The sequence below is a fragment of the Dermacentor variabilis genome, chromosome 8 (genome assembly GCF_050947875.1).
Source record: "Dermacentor variabilis isolate Ectoservices chromosome 8, ASM5094787v1, whole genome shotgun sequence".
Classification (NCBI taxonomy): domain Eukaryota; kingdom Metazoa; phylum Arthropoda; class Arachnida; order Ixodida; family Ixodidae; genus Dermacentor; species Dermacentor variabilis.
In genome coordinates, this window is record NC_134575.1 from 56,014,387 (window position 1) to 56,027,425 (window position 13,039).

At 43.1% G+C, this 13,039-nt stretch overlaps 1 protein-coding gene across 7 annotated transcripts in view; it reads right to left on the reverse strand.

The window, feature by feature from the left end:
- Positions 1 to 13,039, reverse strand: part of LOC142591036 (uncharacterized) — a 256,522-nt gene that overhangs the window by 34,888 nt on the left and 208,595 nt on the right. For 3 of the 7 annotated variants that reach the window (XM_075703415.1, XM_075703411.1, XM_075703410.1), the window contains exons 1-2: positions 6,762 to 6,848; positions 886 to 977 (exon numbers count right to left, since the gene is read on the reverse strand). The exons of 3 other annotated variants lie outside the window; for them this stretch is intronic. In XM_075703415.1, the coding sequence (XP_075559530.1) occupies positions 886 to 977; positions 6,762 to 6,819 (150 nt within the window). In that variant the 5' untranslated portion in view covers positions 6,820 to 6,848. Of the gene's footprint in view, positions 1 to 885; positions 978 to 6,761; positions 6,849 to 12,081; positions 12,190 to 13,039 lie in introns of those variants that run through there. One more of the 7 variants, XM_075703416.1, reaches the window with a different exon arrangement.

A 13,039-nucleotide genomic window follows, 5' to 3' on the forward strand; every position in this document is an offset into this window, starting at 1 on the left:
ATGCTTTTCCGCAACGTACTCTTCGTAACATTGCTCAACCGCCGATAGGCGCTCGCGAACGGTAGAACATGCAATTATTTGTTCAAACAGATATGGCGTTGAGGAAAGAATACCGCGTTTTCGCGTAAATAATGCTACCACGAATAGATCACGAGGAGGAACTGTTGTCTCAGAAAAAGAATTAGCACACACACGCACACACGCCTATATATATATATATATATATATATATATATATACATAAAACGAGTATAAAGAAAAGTGATGCCACCGGCAAGGATCAGCAAATTTCCATAGACTGACGTCCGCAGAGCGCTCTATGAATCGTTCCTCTGAACTGTCGTCACCAACTACAATAAGACCAGAATTGAATGCACCATTTAGTCGCAGCCGCTGCTGCCGCTGCTGGCTAGAATGCCGTCATCCTCCGTGACACCGTTTGGAAGTGCTCACACCAGAGTATTGTGATTTGTGGATGTGAAGGTTGTGTTCGCGTTACCAATCCGAATATAACGCGAAGTGCGTTATATTCAGATTCGAGAAATAGAAGCATGCTCGTGCAAATATCGTATTGGTACAAACAAATCTATACTTAAGCACTAAGAACAGACGCTATATAGGGCCCTTTCATTCCGAAGAATATGTTCTCTGTACTGAGCAAAATTAACCATAATTGGGCGTGGATAGGTGCGGCTAATCGGCAGTCGGGTGCTGCTGTAGGAAAAATACATATACGAAGTGTGCGCGCTTGCCTCTGGAAATAAACTTGCAATATTTTGACGCTCACTGCACCAGGGAGCTGAGTTTATTCTATTTCTCATGCTCGCAAATGGTGATATACTCAACAAAATTTACCGGGATGAAAGAATATTGGCGAATACGTACCGGCAAAACGTCTTGTAAAGGTATCCGCGGAAATAAAGATTTTCCGTCAGATTCTTGCTCTGCGGTAGGGTCTTTCTGGTCCTGGTCACCGGCTGCACCACATTATTCCATGCATGAAAGTCACGAGTTCACAGTGAGCTGACATAAACTTTACAGAAATTAATCATTTCATGGAGTTGAGCTAAATCACCAAAAATGTTCGTTATAGGGGCAACGCTCAGTTCTCGCGCACAATTTTGTGTAGGGTTATTTTCTATATTTAAATTACTATCATTATCCGGTGGGGCGTTCCTGCGTCATGAGAGGAAAAATGCCTCTTACACAAATATTTAACCAGCGCTTTTATGCATAAAGTTACTTGAGCCAATGGACCAAATCGGCGGACTCGTCACTCTAAGCAAGTATTTCCCAGCTGAGACTGCCTAACGTAGCAAACATTCGCACTTCGTCGCAGAACGGCAATTTTTTGCGGCTGTTCTGGAAGACCACGGACATAGTATGTTAACACAATACTGTTAGTAAAGGAGCTAGGAGTATTTCAACAAGATGAAGCGCCAACAGTGACGGCACACTAGGAAGGAACAAAGACAGAGCAAGGGGTCATTTCGGATGGCGCCCTGCCCTGTCTTCCAAATGTGACGTCACTGTTGGCGCTTCATTTTGTGAAAGCTATGCACCAACTAGCCACTTGACGTGTTTCAAAGCTAGGAGTAGGCTGAGAGCCCTTCATGATTCATTGGTTTTCATTGATCAGGTAATGCAGGCACGCAGTTCCACGATTCTGTTCGATCCAGAGTGGAATCACATTCCTTAAATGTGAAGAACATCAGTTACATTTAGAGGAGAGGAAAGTAATACATTAACTCTGTGCTAGTGTCATATAAATATCGCAGACTGAGTTACACCTACAAACATGGTTCACCAACCAATATTTGGCACAAAAAATGCAGCCATTGAAATCGGAATTTCACCTCGAGAGATCCTGTCTTTCTGAAGCGCATTCGAGACGTTAGGAAGAAAGGTCATGATTAGATTTTGTGTGAAAGTCACTAGTCTACTCAGAAGGACTTCTAGGATAGACTATTTTTGTTAACGCCTTGCCTAAATGCACTCTGGAAGAGCATCCCATCACCTCTTATAAATAGGTTATTTCGTGATTATTGACCCTCATTGCATTGGCGACAATCGTAGAGAAAAGTGGACCCGAAAAACACACTTCAACGAAGCATAGACTCAAATATATCATGTTTATGACCATGCAAACGGTGGGGAATGAAACTGACATGAAGAGAAACAACAATAGGATTGATTCAGGCACATCCTAAATAGAAGGACGAATGACATATTTCAGGCTACTTTCCCACACTCTCTCTTGTGTTCTTGTTATTGGGAGTATTTACATTGTGCTACAATACCTTTTAGCAAAGGCACAATTCGTTTCCAGCATAACGTACTCCACGGAGAGGAAGGGACGATGAGACGCACTTTACCGGCATGAATTTCTATTGATTTCCAGCACTTTTTATAGCGCAAGAGAGCCAATGCTTGTTTTCTGTTTTTCTTGTGTCACGCCGATTATCCGTCTCTTAGCGGGAAATATCGTTTTGCGCAAGCAGCCCTTTTCTTCTTCTGTTATTCGTATCGAGTGTGTACTGTATTAGTATCGAGGCTATAGCTTCTAAAATTTCGCACCATCAACCTATATTTACATTTTCCTAAAACAGTGATGCTTTAAATTGATCGTTGCTTGGTGCTGGCGATAATGAAAAGTGAGATGCTCAGCGGAGATTCCTTCAAATGATGCTGCATGCTTTCTTGTCTGTGTTAGGAAAAAAAAGTAAAGGAAAGCTCACACGCGTAATTGTAGAAGCCATGCACATTGAAAGAAGCGGGCGATGATGCGTCAGTACACTGCTTACAGTACTAACAGATAAAAGGTAAAGTTCTTTTTGTGCAAAGAAGATATTTCACTCTAAGAAGCAAGTAATTGGCATTATGAGAGAAAAAAATATGACGACAGGATTCGCGGTCTAGTGCTATAAAAATTGTGGGAAAGCAATAGTAAACGTTCAGTTGTTAGTCCAGAGCATGTCGTCCTCCCATTATGTACTTGTGACTACGTTCCGCTGGAAACCATTTGTGGAATGTGCAACCAACCAGCTCATGCAAACACTGTTTTGAAGTAGTAAATGCGTCCGTATTAGTATTACTATTAGTATGGTCGCACATTCATTAGACCACCTCTAATGTAATTGGTAATAGCTAAATGGGCTGAGTGTGTCCACAAAACTTTCTCTTCTGCACTGTACTGCTGCACACTAAAGTAACAGACTAATGAACAAACGCAATGTTTCAACAAATGACCGCGGATGCAGCACAAACAACATTCTGGAGGGTTCGTGTGCCACCACATTCTCAAGTTGCCTTCGGTTTATAGCAAAACTTGGTGCTATCGAATTAAATGTATAATCAACAAACGCCCTTTCCAGGTTTACAATAAATTTACAGACTCAGCAGAGGTGAGACTGTGATTCAGAAGGTGCCGGTGCGGTCTTGTACCCTTGGGACACTCTTCTGCATTTACTTCTCATTGCAATCATTCTTTGAAAAAAAAATAATTTGATGATCTGATTTGATTTCATCGCGGTAAGCAGCACTGCTAGAAATTTACCTCATCACCTGTCCTATGGATCATATAACCGAATGAATCTGCACGCAAGAATTTCTATAGACTGCTCGTTGTTTAAGCCCCTAAGCGATGCGCTCAGTAGCTGTTAGATTGAAATTCTGCGAACAGGAAAACTCATTGCGCAAGCACCAGCCAGGGTTTTTTGGGAAATTGCAAAACCCGAGTAATAAGCAGTTGCTTCAAATATGAACACTTTACAAACGGAAACTAGTAATATAGTTCAATGGCTGCAGCTCCTCAGGTTGAACTACGTCTTCCACTGTGATAAACTGTTCATGTCCGCATAAGATTCCCAAATCTCAAACCCAAGCATCGAGGCACTATGGAGGGCGGCCTCGTTAAAGTCAGAGGTCAAAGAATTGTACATAACGTTTCGGCACATAGCGCTTATTGAATGCATAGCATATTTAAGAATTTTACAAATTGACTTACTCTTTACTGATGCCACCTTATGTGTTGCTGGTTAATAAATTTCGTCACCGACGAAAGCAAAATAATGGCACATATTTGTTTCGGCAGTGTAAGGCGATGTTGAGGCCACATTTAGGCGTTCCTTAGGTAAACGCTAACCAATTTGAATGTTTTACTCCACTAACCAGTCTTGAGACAGGAATAGAGATATGAACATATTATCTTGTTCAAAAGACTCAAAGCGCAAAAAAAAATATCCTGCGAGACCACACTGACTTCTCTGCGTTGTGTTCATACTGCTCTTCTACCAATTTCCCGCAACTGCATAACAATTCAAGTGCAAAAAATTTCGTTACAACGTCACCCTCTGCGCAATCCTTCCACGGCCACTTTCACGCTGTTGCTCGTGCTTCGAAACCTTACAAAAGCAACGCGCACATTGTTACTTGCGCAAGTTTACGAATGACGGCTATTCGTTTATATTGGCCGTATTCATTCACGGAGACGGCATTGGCACGGAATCCCATTTTTGCACGTGCCACATTTAACAAATATTCGCCGGAATTCCTCTCACCATGAGTCTACACGGGAACTCGTTTAGCACGGAATCGATATTGCGTCACAGTGTATTTCCATCGTCGACTTGTGTTACGTATGAGGCGTGCACTGCTACGGCAGTCCCCTTGCGCTCTTCCGTACGAGCACTCTGCGCCATGTAACGTAGCCGCCACCAAGCTTGCTTGTGGCCTCGGACTTTCACGGCGCGCCGGTAGGTGCGAAAACTGAGAAACGCGCCATGTAGCAACCGGGAAGATCTCCCGTACATTTTTCTGAGACATCGCATGGCGTTGCCGAGAAGCCCACGATTAGCCTGTAAGACGAGAAGCGTGATAGACCGGTTCCTCCAAAGGCTGGGAATTGTTGCCTAACTTGCCACGCACCCGGTGGCACATACTTAGTGAGCCAGACAGTCGAGAGCTTCATTGAAGAGCGGCACATACCGTTTATCTATTGCGCATCTCACAAAAACATTGGCGTGAAAGACTTTTATTGAAAATCGACACACATGCAGTGCATTTGTCACGCAGCCCGCTAAAGCATCGAGTTGCCGTCTTTTGGAAACCTTGTGACGTGGGTTTGATTCTGCTGAGCATCGGAGAAATTGAGGGCGTTATTCGTCATTGTAGAGCGACAGATTGCTGATGGCTCATACATAGCTGCGTATGTTGTCATCAAAGACACTCATTGAAGTACGGCACACACCTACTTTCACATACTTAGTGACCGAAGTCGGTATCAAAGCAGTTCATTGAGGAGTACCACAGACCAAAGGCGACATACCGGGTGTTTCGAGCCACCGCAAAAGAGTTTATCTAAAGAGTAGTACGAACGCAGTCCCTAATATGCAGCGACCCATTTGCCGCGACCGAAAGAGGATCATTGGAGAGCGGTACTATGCACACACTGCTACATTCTCGGTCACCCTAGTTGGAATTACGATCGATTTGGAACCCTTCTTCCCTAAACACGGCAGCCTAATGCACTAAAGATTTGACCATGGACGACCCAGTGACCCGGATGTGCCGGCCAAGTGTTAAAAATGCACATATAAAGAGAGATAAATAGACAGTTAGCCCTCCAGAAACCTCGTGAAATACCTATGAATTCTAACGCTATGAACAAACCTATACGAAGTTTTACTATGGTGGTTACGGCTCATTAGCGGCACTTTTTGGTTGCTCACCCATCCCAACTATAGGCTACAACCTTGCCTCAAGGCACACCGCAGAGTGTAAGCCCCAAGCTGCTGAATGTCGTTCTCTCTAGACGTTATTGGTTCGTGATTGTAGGGTGCATGGCCATTTACTTGCAATTTTCTTCAGTTCTGGACTTTATGAGCGGGTTCACTATGTTTTCATTTGGCGATACCAGCAAGTGCTCATGATCCTAATCTGCCTTCGACATAAAATCCACGACACAATGCATGTGGTACATGACGCTTTATGCTTCTCGAACTACAAATCGATTTTTGTAGTTGAGTACGTAGGTGCATAACCCTACTGAAAACCTTGCGTTGCCGTGAAAGTGCGAAAATATGGCACTTTGAATAGTCCGCCCAAATGGCACTTGAGTGGGTAAATTCATGAGCAAGTCGAATAGCAGCAAAATGGCGCTATTGATCCAGCAATGCTTACCTTGTCCACAGCGATAGAGATTTGCAGATGTAATAATATCAAGGACTTCAGCAACAGTATAACGGGTTTTTCTTGCATGAATCCTTGGAAGACACATGAATGTAGGAACACAACTTTCCATTATAGCATTACTATAAAGAAATGGAGTGTCTTCTGTTGCCTGCTACATGGACAAATCCTTGGGAACGTTCCTAATACTCCAAATATTGAAAGAATTCAGTGCCATCCCACTATTTGAAGGAATGGCTCAGAATTCGCCCATCCTAGATTTCGTGATTTAGTTTTTAATAATTCAGTAGCATAATAAATTTTTTTGAAGGATTGAATACCATTTATTTGTGCAGAATGAAAATAATTATATCGTGAAACTTTCCTGCCGATGGATTACAATGCGTGCATTGAATGAGCCTAATGGTTTTTTTTGCAACAGACAAATAAGATTTCTTAATGAGCGAGACCTTCTAATTTTAGTTAATAATTCCTTACTATTCCTATATATAAGCATAAGTAGAACAGTTTTGGTGTATGAGAAAGTTAAGAACAGCCACACTACCAATTCAATCATAAAACATTTCACTTACTTGCCGCGATCTGCAAAATTTCGGATGTAAATAGCACAATTATCAGCCGCAGTGCCATATTACTCCGTCCTTTCTTTCGCCAATATATTCTGGGGAGAAACAATAACGAAGTCCTTCAGTGCATAACTCTACAAAGCGTTCGAAGAACTCAGCAGTTATTTTGTCCTTGTAGGATAACGGTGGAGCAACAACCCTTATATTCACTATTCAGTGGTAATCAATGAAACATTTGTTATGCAAGAAATTTTGGAAAAGTTTTGGAAATTACCTAAATCCAACTGAAGCTTCTTCGTCCTGTGAATGCAAGCAAGGGAAGCAATATACTACGCATGTGTCAATTAAAAGCGAGATCACAGTGGTATTATTATTCAATAAAATACAGCTCGTTTTTTATTTTAAGTCAGTGTGAAGCTAGATGAAATATATGAGCAAATATTTGATATTGCGAGCGGTTAGTTGAATGCATATCCTAGTGTTCTACGTGAATATTATGCTTCTTTTTGTTCATAGATTGCATGTCTCGACGTTGCGCACTATTGCTTTTGAAACACATTTTAGTTAAAGCTGGACAGAACTACCAATTTAGGGAACAAATATGAACGCTAAATGCTTTTATTTATATGTATAAGCATGCGTAAGCGTTTAACATAATAATAATCATATCATGCTTTATTTCTTCAAACTAGTTCGAATTCAAAAACAAGTCACCCAAGCCATGAAGGCTTGTCGGACTGTACCCGCCAGTTAGCGACAGGGAAACACAAAAGAAAGCAAGGTTAGAAAGCTATAAACTGAAGCAAGCCACAAAGCAAAAGCAAACTCCAACACAAAAGAGGGCTACAACACCAAAGTGCCCAAAACAAAAGCGAACTATGACCAAAATGAAGCTACAGAACATACTCACCAATCCAGACCAAACGAAAGTAAAATTATGGCACGGGCTAAACAAAGAATATTTGGTTCTGAGGTAGAGTGTGAGGGCCCTTTTTGATGTGGGCGAGCGCATTTCAGGGGATAAAGAAAAAAACGTTAGGAACATAGTATTTTCTGGTATAACTACCAATACTGGTATATCACCACGGGCTAGTGAAAGTATGATAGTGTCTCAGTGGTCTGACAGGAGACAAAGGAAAAAGAAAATCACTGTTCCAAAACTGTTTTACTACCACAGTTTGAAAAAATAATGCAGTAAATGAAGGCAACTGCAAAAAACAAAATAGAATATTATTAGGTGGAATGGGGGTGGTGTTAATGTATGCAACATTTCGAAGTACAGATTTCAGGATAGAATTCAATTTTGAGCGCCAAGTGAACAAATAGTGATAAAATGTGGTAATTGCATATCTGAGATAGCTGTACACAAGTGCGTGAACAATGACATTCCGGACAGAATACGGGAACAGGTATCTAGAGTTACACAGAAGACAAGATATTGAGACGTGTACTTGTTTATCTTTATCGAATGACCACGTTTCACCGCCTAAGAAATGTTGTCGCACAGTCCAGGACGCGCCTGAATGTATCAGAAGTTTCTGGAATGTTATCGATGGTTCCATCCGCTGTCTGTCACCGAACCTTCTGTAGTCTGATTGCATGTATGCGTGACGCACATAGTGTAGAACTTTGTGGAAGAAGCCACGGGCGTCCCAGCGCTTACTCTGGAACATTCCAGGACTAATAGTAATAATACTAATATTACTTTATTGACGACTTGCGTATAATACAATGGGAGAATCGGGTCTGCCAAAGCCGCAGTGGGCTTGAACGGCCGCACCTGGCAGACAGCGACAGGAGCCATCAGTAACAGTTTATCAGTTTGTAGACAACTGTGAAAAAAAAAACAGGAAAAACACGCGACCGGCTTCCGATCCCGCATTAATGTGTCTAAGAGCCTTTCTGAGACCACATTTCGTCTGCCCGTCTTGTATGTTTTCGGGAAGTAAATTAAGCATTTCGGGGACATAATAATTATGGAGTCTTCGACCGTATCAGGTCGTACAGCGGAGAGTAACATAAGGATTCTGTGGTCTAAGGCAACGAATAGACGCATGAGGTATTTTATAATGGCTTATCCAAAAATGCTTTAAGACAACAGCTTCTAGTAGTAAAGAATTGAAATCAGGTAAGCACAAAGTATGAACACATCAAATTTGGAGGAGACATCATATGCAACATGCTTCAGAATACAACGAAGGACGGAATAGACCCGGTTTACCAAGTGCTGAGCGTCACGATTATATGGAGACACCCCATACCGGATTACACTGTAGCATAAGGCATGTACTACAAGCTTTCGGACAAACAATGACATGGAAAATTTGATATTATACAAAACAAAAGACACTGCGCGAAGTTTTTGACAAATATGTGCGAAATGAGAATTCCAGTATAAACGTCTGTCAGAAAAAACGACAAGATACTTAATTGAACGAACGTATTGGGTGGGGCCCCACCAACAGGGATTGCTATGTGATGTGTGCAAATATATTGGGAACGATAGGGTAACTTGCTTGGCAGGGTGGTGGAAACAGATTAGTTGAGTTTTGGACGCATTGATATTGACTACATTACTCCGAAACCAGTCCATCATTTTTATTGCTGCAATTTGTAAAGAAGAGATGGCGTCATTGTGACATCCATCGTATGAAACAAGGGCCGTGTCATCAGCATTCTGATAAAATTTGACGTTCACAACATTAGATAATTCAATGATATATAAATTAATTAATACTGAACTTTAAGTTGAAGCTTGGGGGACGCCAGCGTTAATTTCGGTCAGGTTGCTACGAAATATTTCAATACACACAAGTTGGTGCCTGTGAGATGAAAAGTTTTTCAGAAGCCTCAAAAATGCACCCCGAAAGCCTAGCAAAGAATGTTTGGTTAGTAATATACTGTGACCTACACTGTCCAACGCTTTGAGGACGTCGAGAAACAGTCCACACGCAATCTGATTAGGCTCAAATACACAGTTTAGTGTATGGAAAAAAAATTTGAAGCAGCAACTGCCTGCCTCGATTCGGAACAAAGTCGTACTGGCTAGGAGATAACACGCAATGCTTGTTTAAAAAGCTGGTCATTGTCTTGAGCAGACGTGTTTCCAATATCTGACCAACACACGAAAGGATTGAAATAGACCCAAGAAATGTTATGTTGTATAAAAGTCTACGCGCTTGACCCGCTGATCACATTTCGACGACCACCGGTCGTGTTCGTCGCTATTACTGTCCTTTGAGTGTAACTTCCTTTTGTGGGCACATGTTCGCCCAATAAATTGCTAGTCTTGCCATTCACCGTGTTGTTTTCTTCACCGACACTACCAAGTGACATCTAGTGGAGGTGCTAGTGCGTTCATGTAACCAACGCCCCCGCTAAGCCATGATCCAAGCTCGAACAACGAAGACAACACCACGGTCGCCAAGGACCAGCGAGCTAGCCGAAGATTTAAAGGACTGACAGCGGAGCACGGACGTTTGTCGGAGACAACCAAGAAGATCGTTACCAAGCCAACGACCATGATGGCAGCACCTGCGTCCCCAATTGCTATTCAACAACCTAGAGAGCTACTCACATTCCGTGGAGTTTCGTCGGGGCATCCGGAAACCTGGTGGAGATTTTTGAAAGGTTCACGGTCTTGAACAACTGGACTTCGGAGGACAAACTGCGCCGCGTGTATTTTTCCTTGGAAGATGCCGCGAGGACGTGGTTCGAGATACGGGAGCCGACCCTTACAATGTGGCAGCTGTTCCGAAGTGACTTCTTACACACCTTCACAAGCATCGCCCGGAAAAAAAGGTTCTATTGGAAGCCGGGGTTCAGCTACCACACGAGAATGGTGGCTGCCTATTCCACCACGCCAACCCAGAAATGTAAGAGGAGAAAAAATATCCGCCTAGTCATGCGTGGTGTAAAGGACGAAATTTTCGCCGAAATGGTACGGAGCCCACCGAAGACCGTAGACGAGTTTCTTCTCGGAGCCACCAGTAAGTCGAGCAAACCTGGTGCTGTGGTTGGTTTTGCTATGTCTACGAACCTCGACGTCGCACACGGGCAACGTTCCGATGGTGGGACCTCATGACGACGACGTGCATATTGCAATGCGTGATATGCGTCGCGCTTGCGACTCGCCTCCATGTCCCGATCATTCTCGGTGGTATTCGGTCGACGGAGGCACTCGCATCAATGTTTTTTGCTCACGTCGGCGCTCGACATGTGTGAGTCACTCTTCTTCGGGAGTAGCTTCGCCAGTGGTCGATGTTGTCGGACTGGGTACAGCCGCAACGGCGGCATAACACGCGGACGCTCATTGTATTCCAGTTGGTCTTCTTCCGATCGAAGAACACGCGTCCTGCCCATGCAGAGTCCAAAGTGCAACTCATAAAGCTAGTAGCGCGATCTCTGCTTCCCAAGGCATTGATAGAAAACAATTTAGAGATGGAGAGAATGGCGTTTTATAATAGCGCGGCTATGGCGATCAAGGCGTGTGCTCTAGTACAGCGCACAGCTTGCCGCTGAAGTGCTTGTGCCGGGCTATCGCACAATGTCGTGAGAGAGACGGCGTTTGTGGCGAGGAGTGCGCACAACTTGGGGAATGGGTGACGATGGCGGAGAGGAGTATAAATTGCTGGTCTCTGTCCACGGAGACTAGATCCACCAGACCTTGGCCATAAGCAGTTTCGCTGCAAAAACGTAGTGCCACGCTAGACGGGCTCAGGGGCGGCGACCGCAACGAGATGGCACCGGAGTAGCGCGCCGTCGTCTTTTTTCCTACGGCACACGGCGAGCGCACCCACCAATACTATATATGCAAAGAAAGCACTGCACGAGTGGAGGCCTATCTGTGGTAGCTGCTGTAAATTGCGCCCCGCGTTGCCCACATGCAGCTTCTCGTCACTGCCTTGCTAATCTCCCGATTAGCCAGGCAGGTATGCCACACTTCTCTCCGTTTGCGATGTGCCACACGGGACAGATTGCTGCGGCCTGCCTATATATCGCGAAATGGAAACACGTATGTAGCTGCGGTCAGATTTCGCATTTTGGAGGATCGTAATCGTCGGTGATTTGTTTTTACTAAATTAGTAGCACAGATTTCGTGAACTACATTCTTGTGAGCTGTTGTTATTAGCCTTTAGATCTAACTTGGTTTGAAGTGTAAACCAATTCTCAGTAATTGCTAGCAACTCCTGTGATTTCCCTAAGGCTTGCGGAACCACATGACCCGGCACACAATTATTTATGAAGTGCATAGAAAGCTAAAGCAACTTTACTAAATATACGGAGTCTTTTCTTGTAAAGATGAAAAAGATGCAGAGTTTCAAACCTTGTCGTGCAAAGACTGGCGTTCCTCAGTGACTCTGTTGCTTCACAACGGTGGTTTGATGGGCGAGTTCAGCATGTATATTGACGTGCGCAGCGCAAAATGACAGAGAAAAAAAGGAAAGAAAGTGCAGGTCCTACGTAGACTATATACTGAGAGCCTCTACTTTTGGTTATAATGACGTCGCTGGCTGTGTTCGCCTACTGATAAGGTTGCCTTCAAACAGCTGCTCTCTTCTTGGGAAATTTTATGGCGTCAAACATTTCTGTTCTACACTCTGACCTCTGAAAACGTTGTGTCTTGATACAACAGCTGGCTTAATAAACGGAATAACACTATCTATATAGCCATGTGGCCGGATTGAATAATTGCTGAGTCCAATTGTTCCAGTTATTACATTAATATCTGTGCTCTAGATTTCATCGACCAAGGTCAGTACCTCGTGCTTGAATGATATAAATGTTATCGTGAGAAAACATGTGTAGCATGGTGATAACAAAGCTAATGTAACTTCATTTTCATTTTTAGAAACATTCATCTAGCTGCTGCCGTCTCAGTGTAATGAATACGAAAAACAGCCACGTACGCTAAGCATCACTAAATATTAGCGTCATGAGGTCAATCATCGGAATCTCTTCAAAAGTCACTACATTCAATTCAGCTTATTTCAATTCATTATTAATTAGCGAACATGTCTTCTATTCAGTAAATATATGAACTCCGGTCTTTAAGCTACGCACCGTATTTTCCACCTACTTTTCTCCAGCGACATCTGTAGAGCCAAACTGGCCTAAGGATTTCTCTACACTTTGGAATGCTATGCTTAGGTGCGCACATGACTGTATCAAAACTGTAAGTAGCAAAAAATGTCTAGGAGTAATCATCTCGAAATTACCTAATCAGACGCATGCTTAACGGTTTAACACAGCAAGTCAATAGAGTAAATTACGTGTTCTGTCAT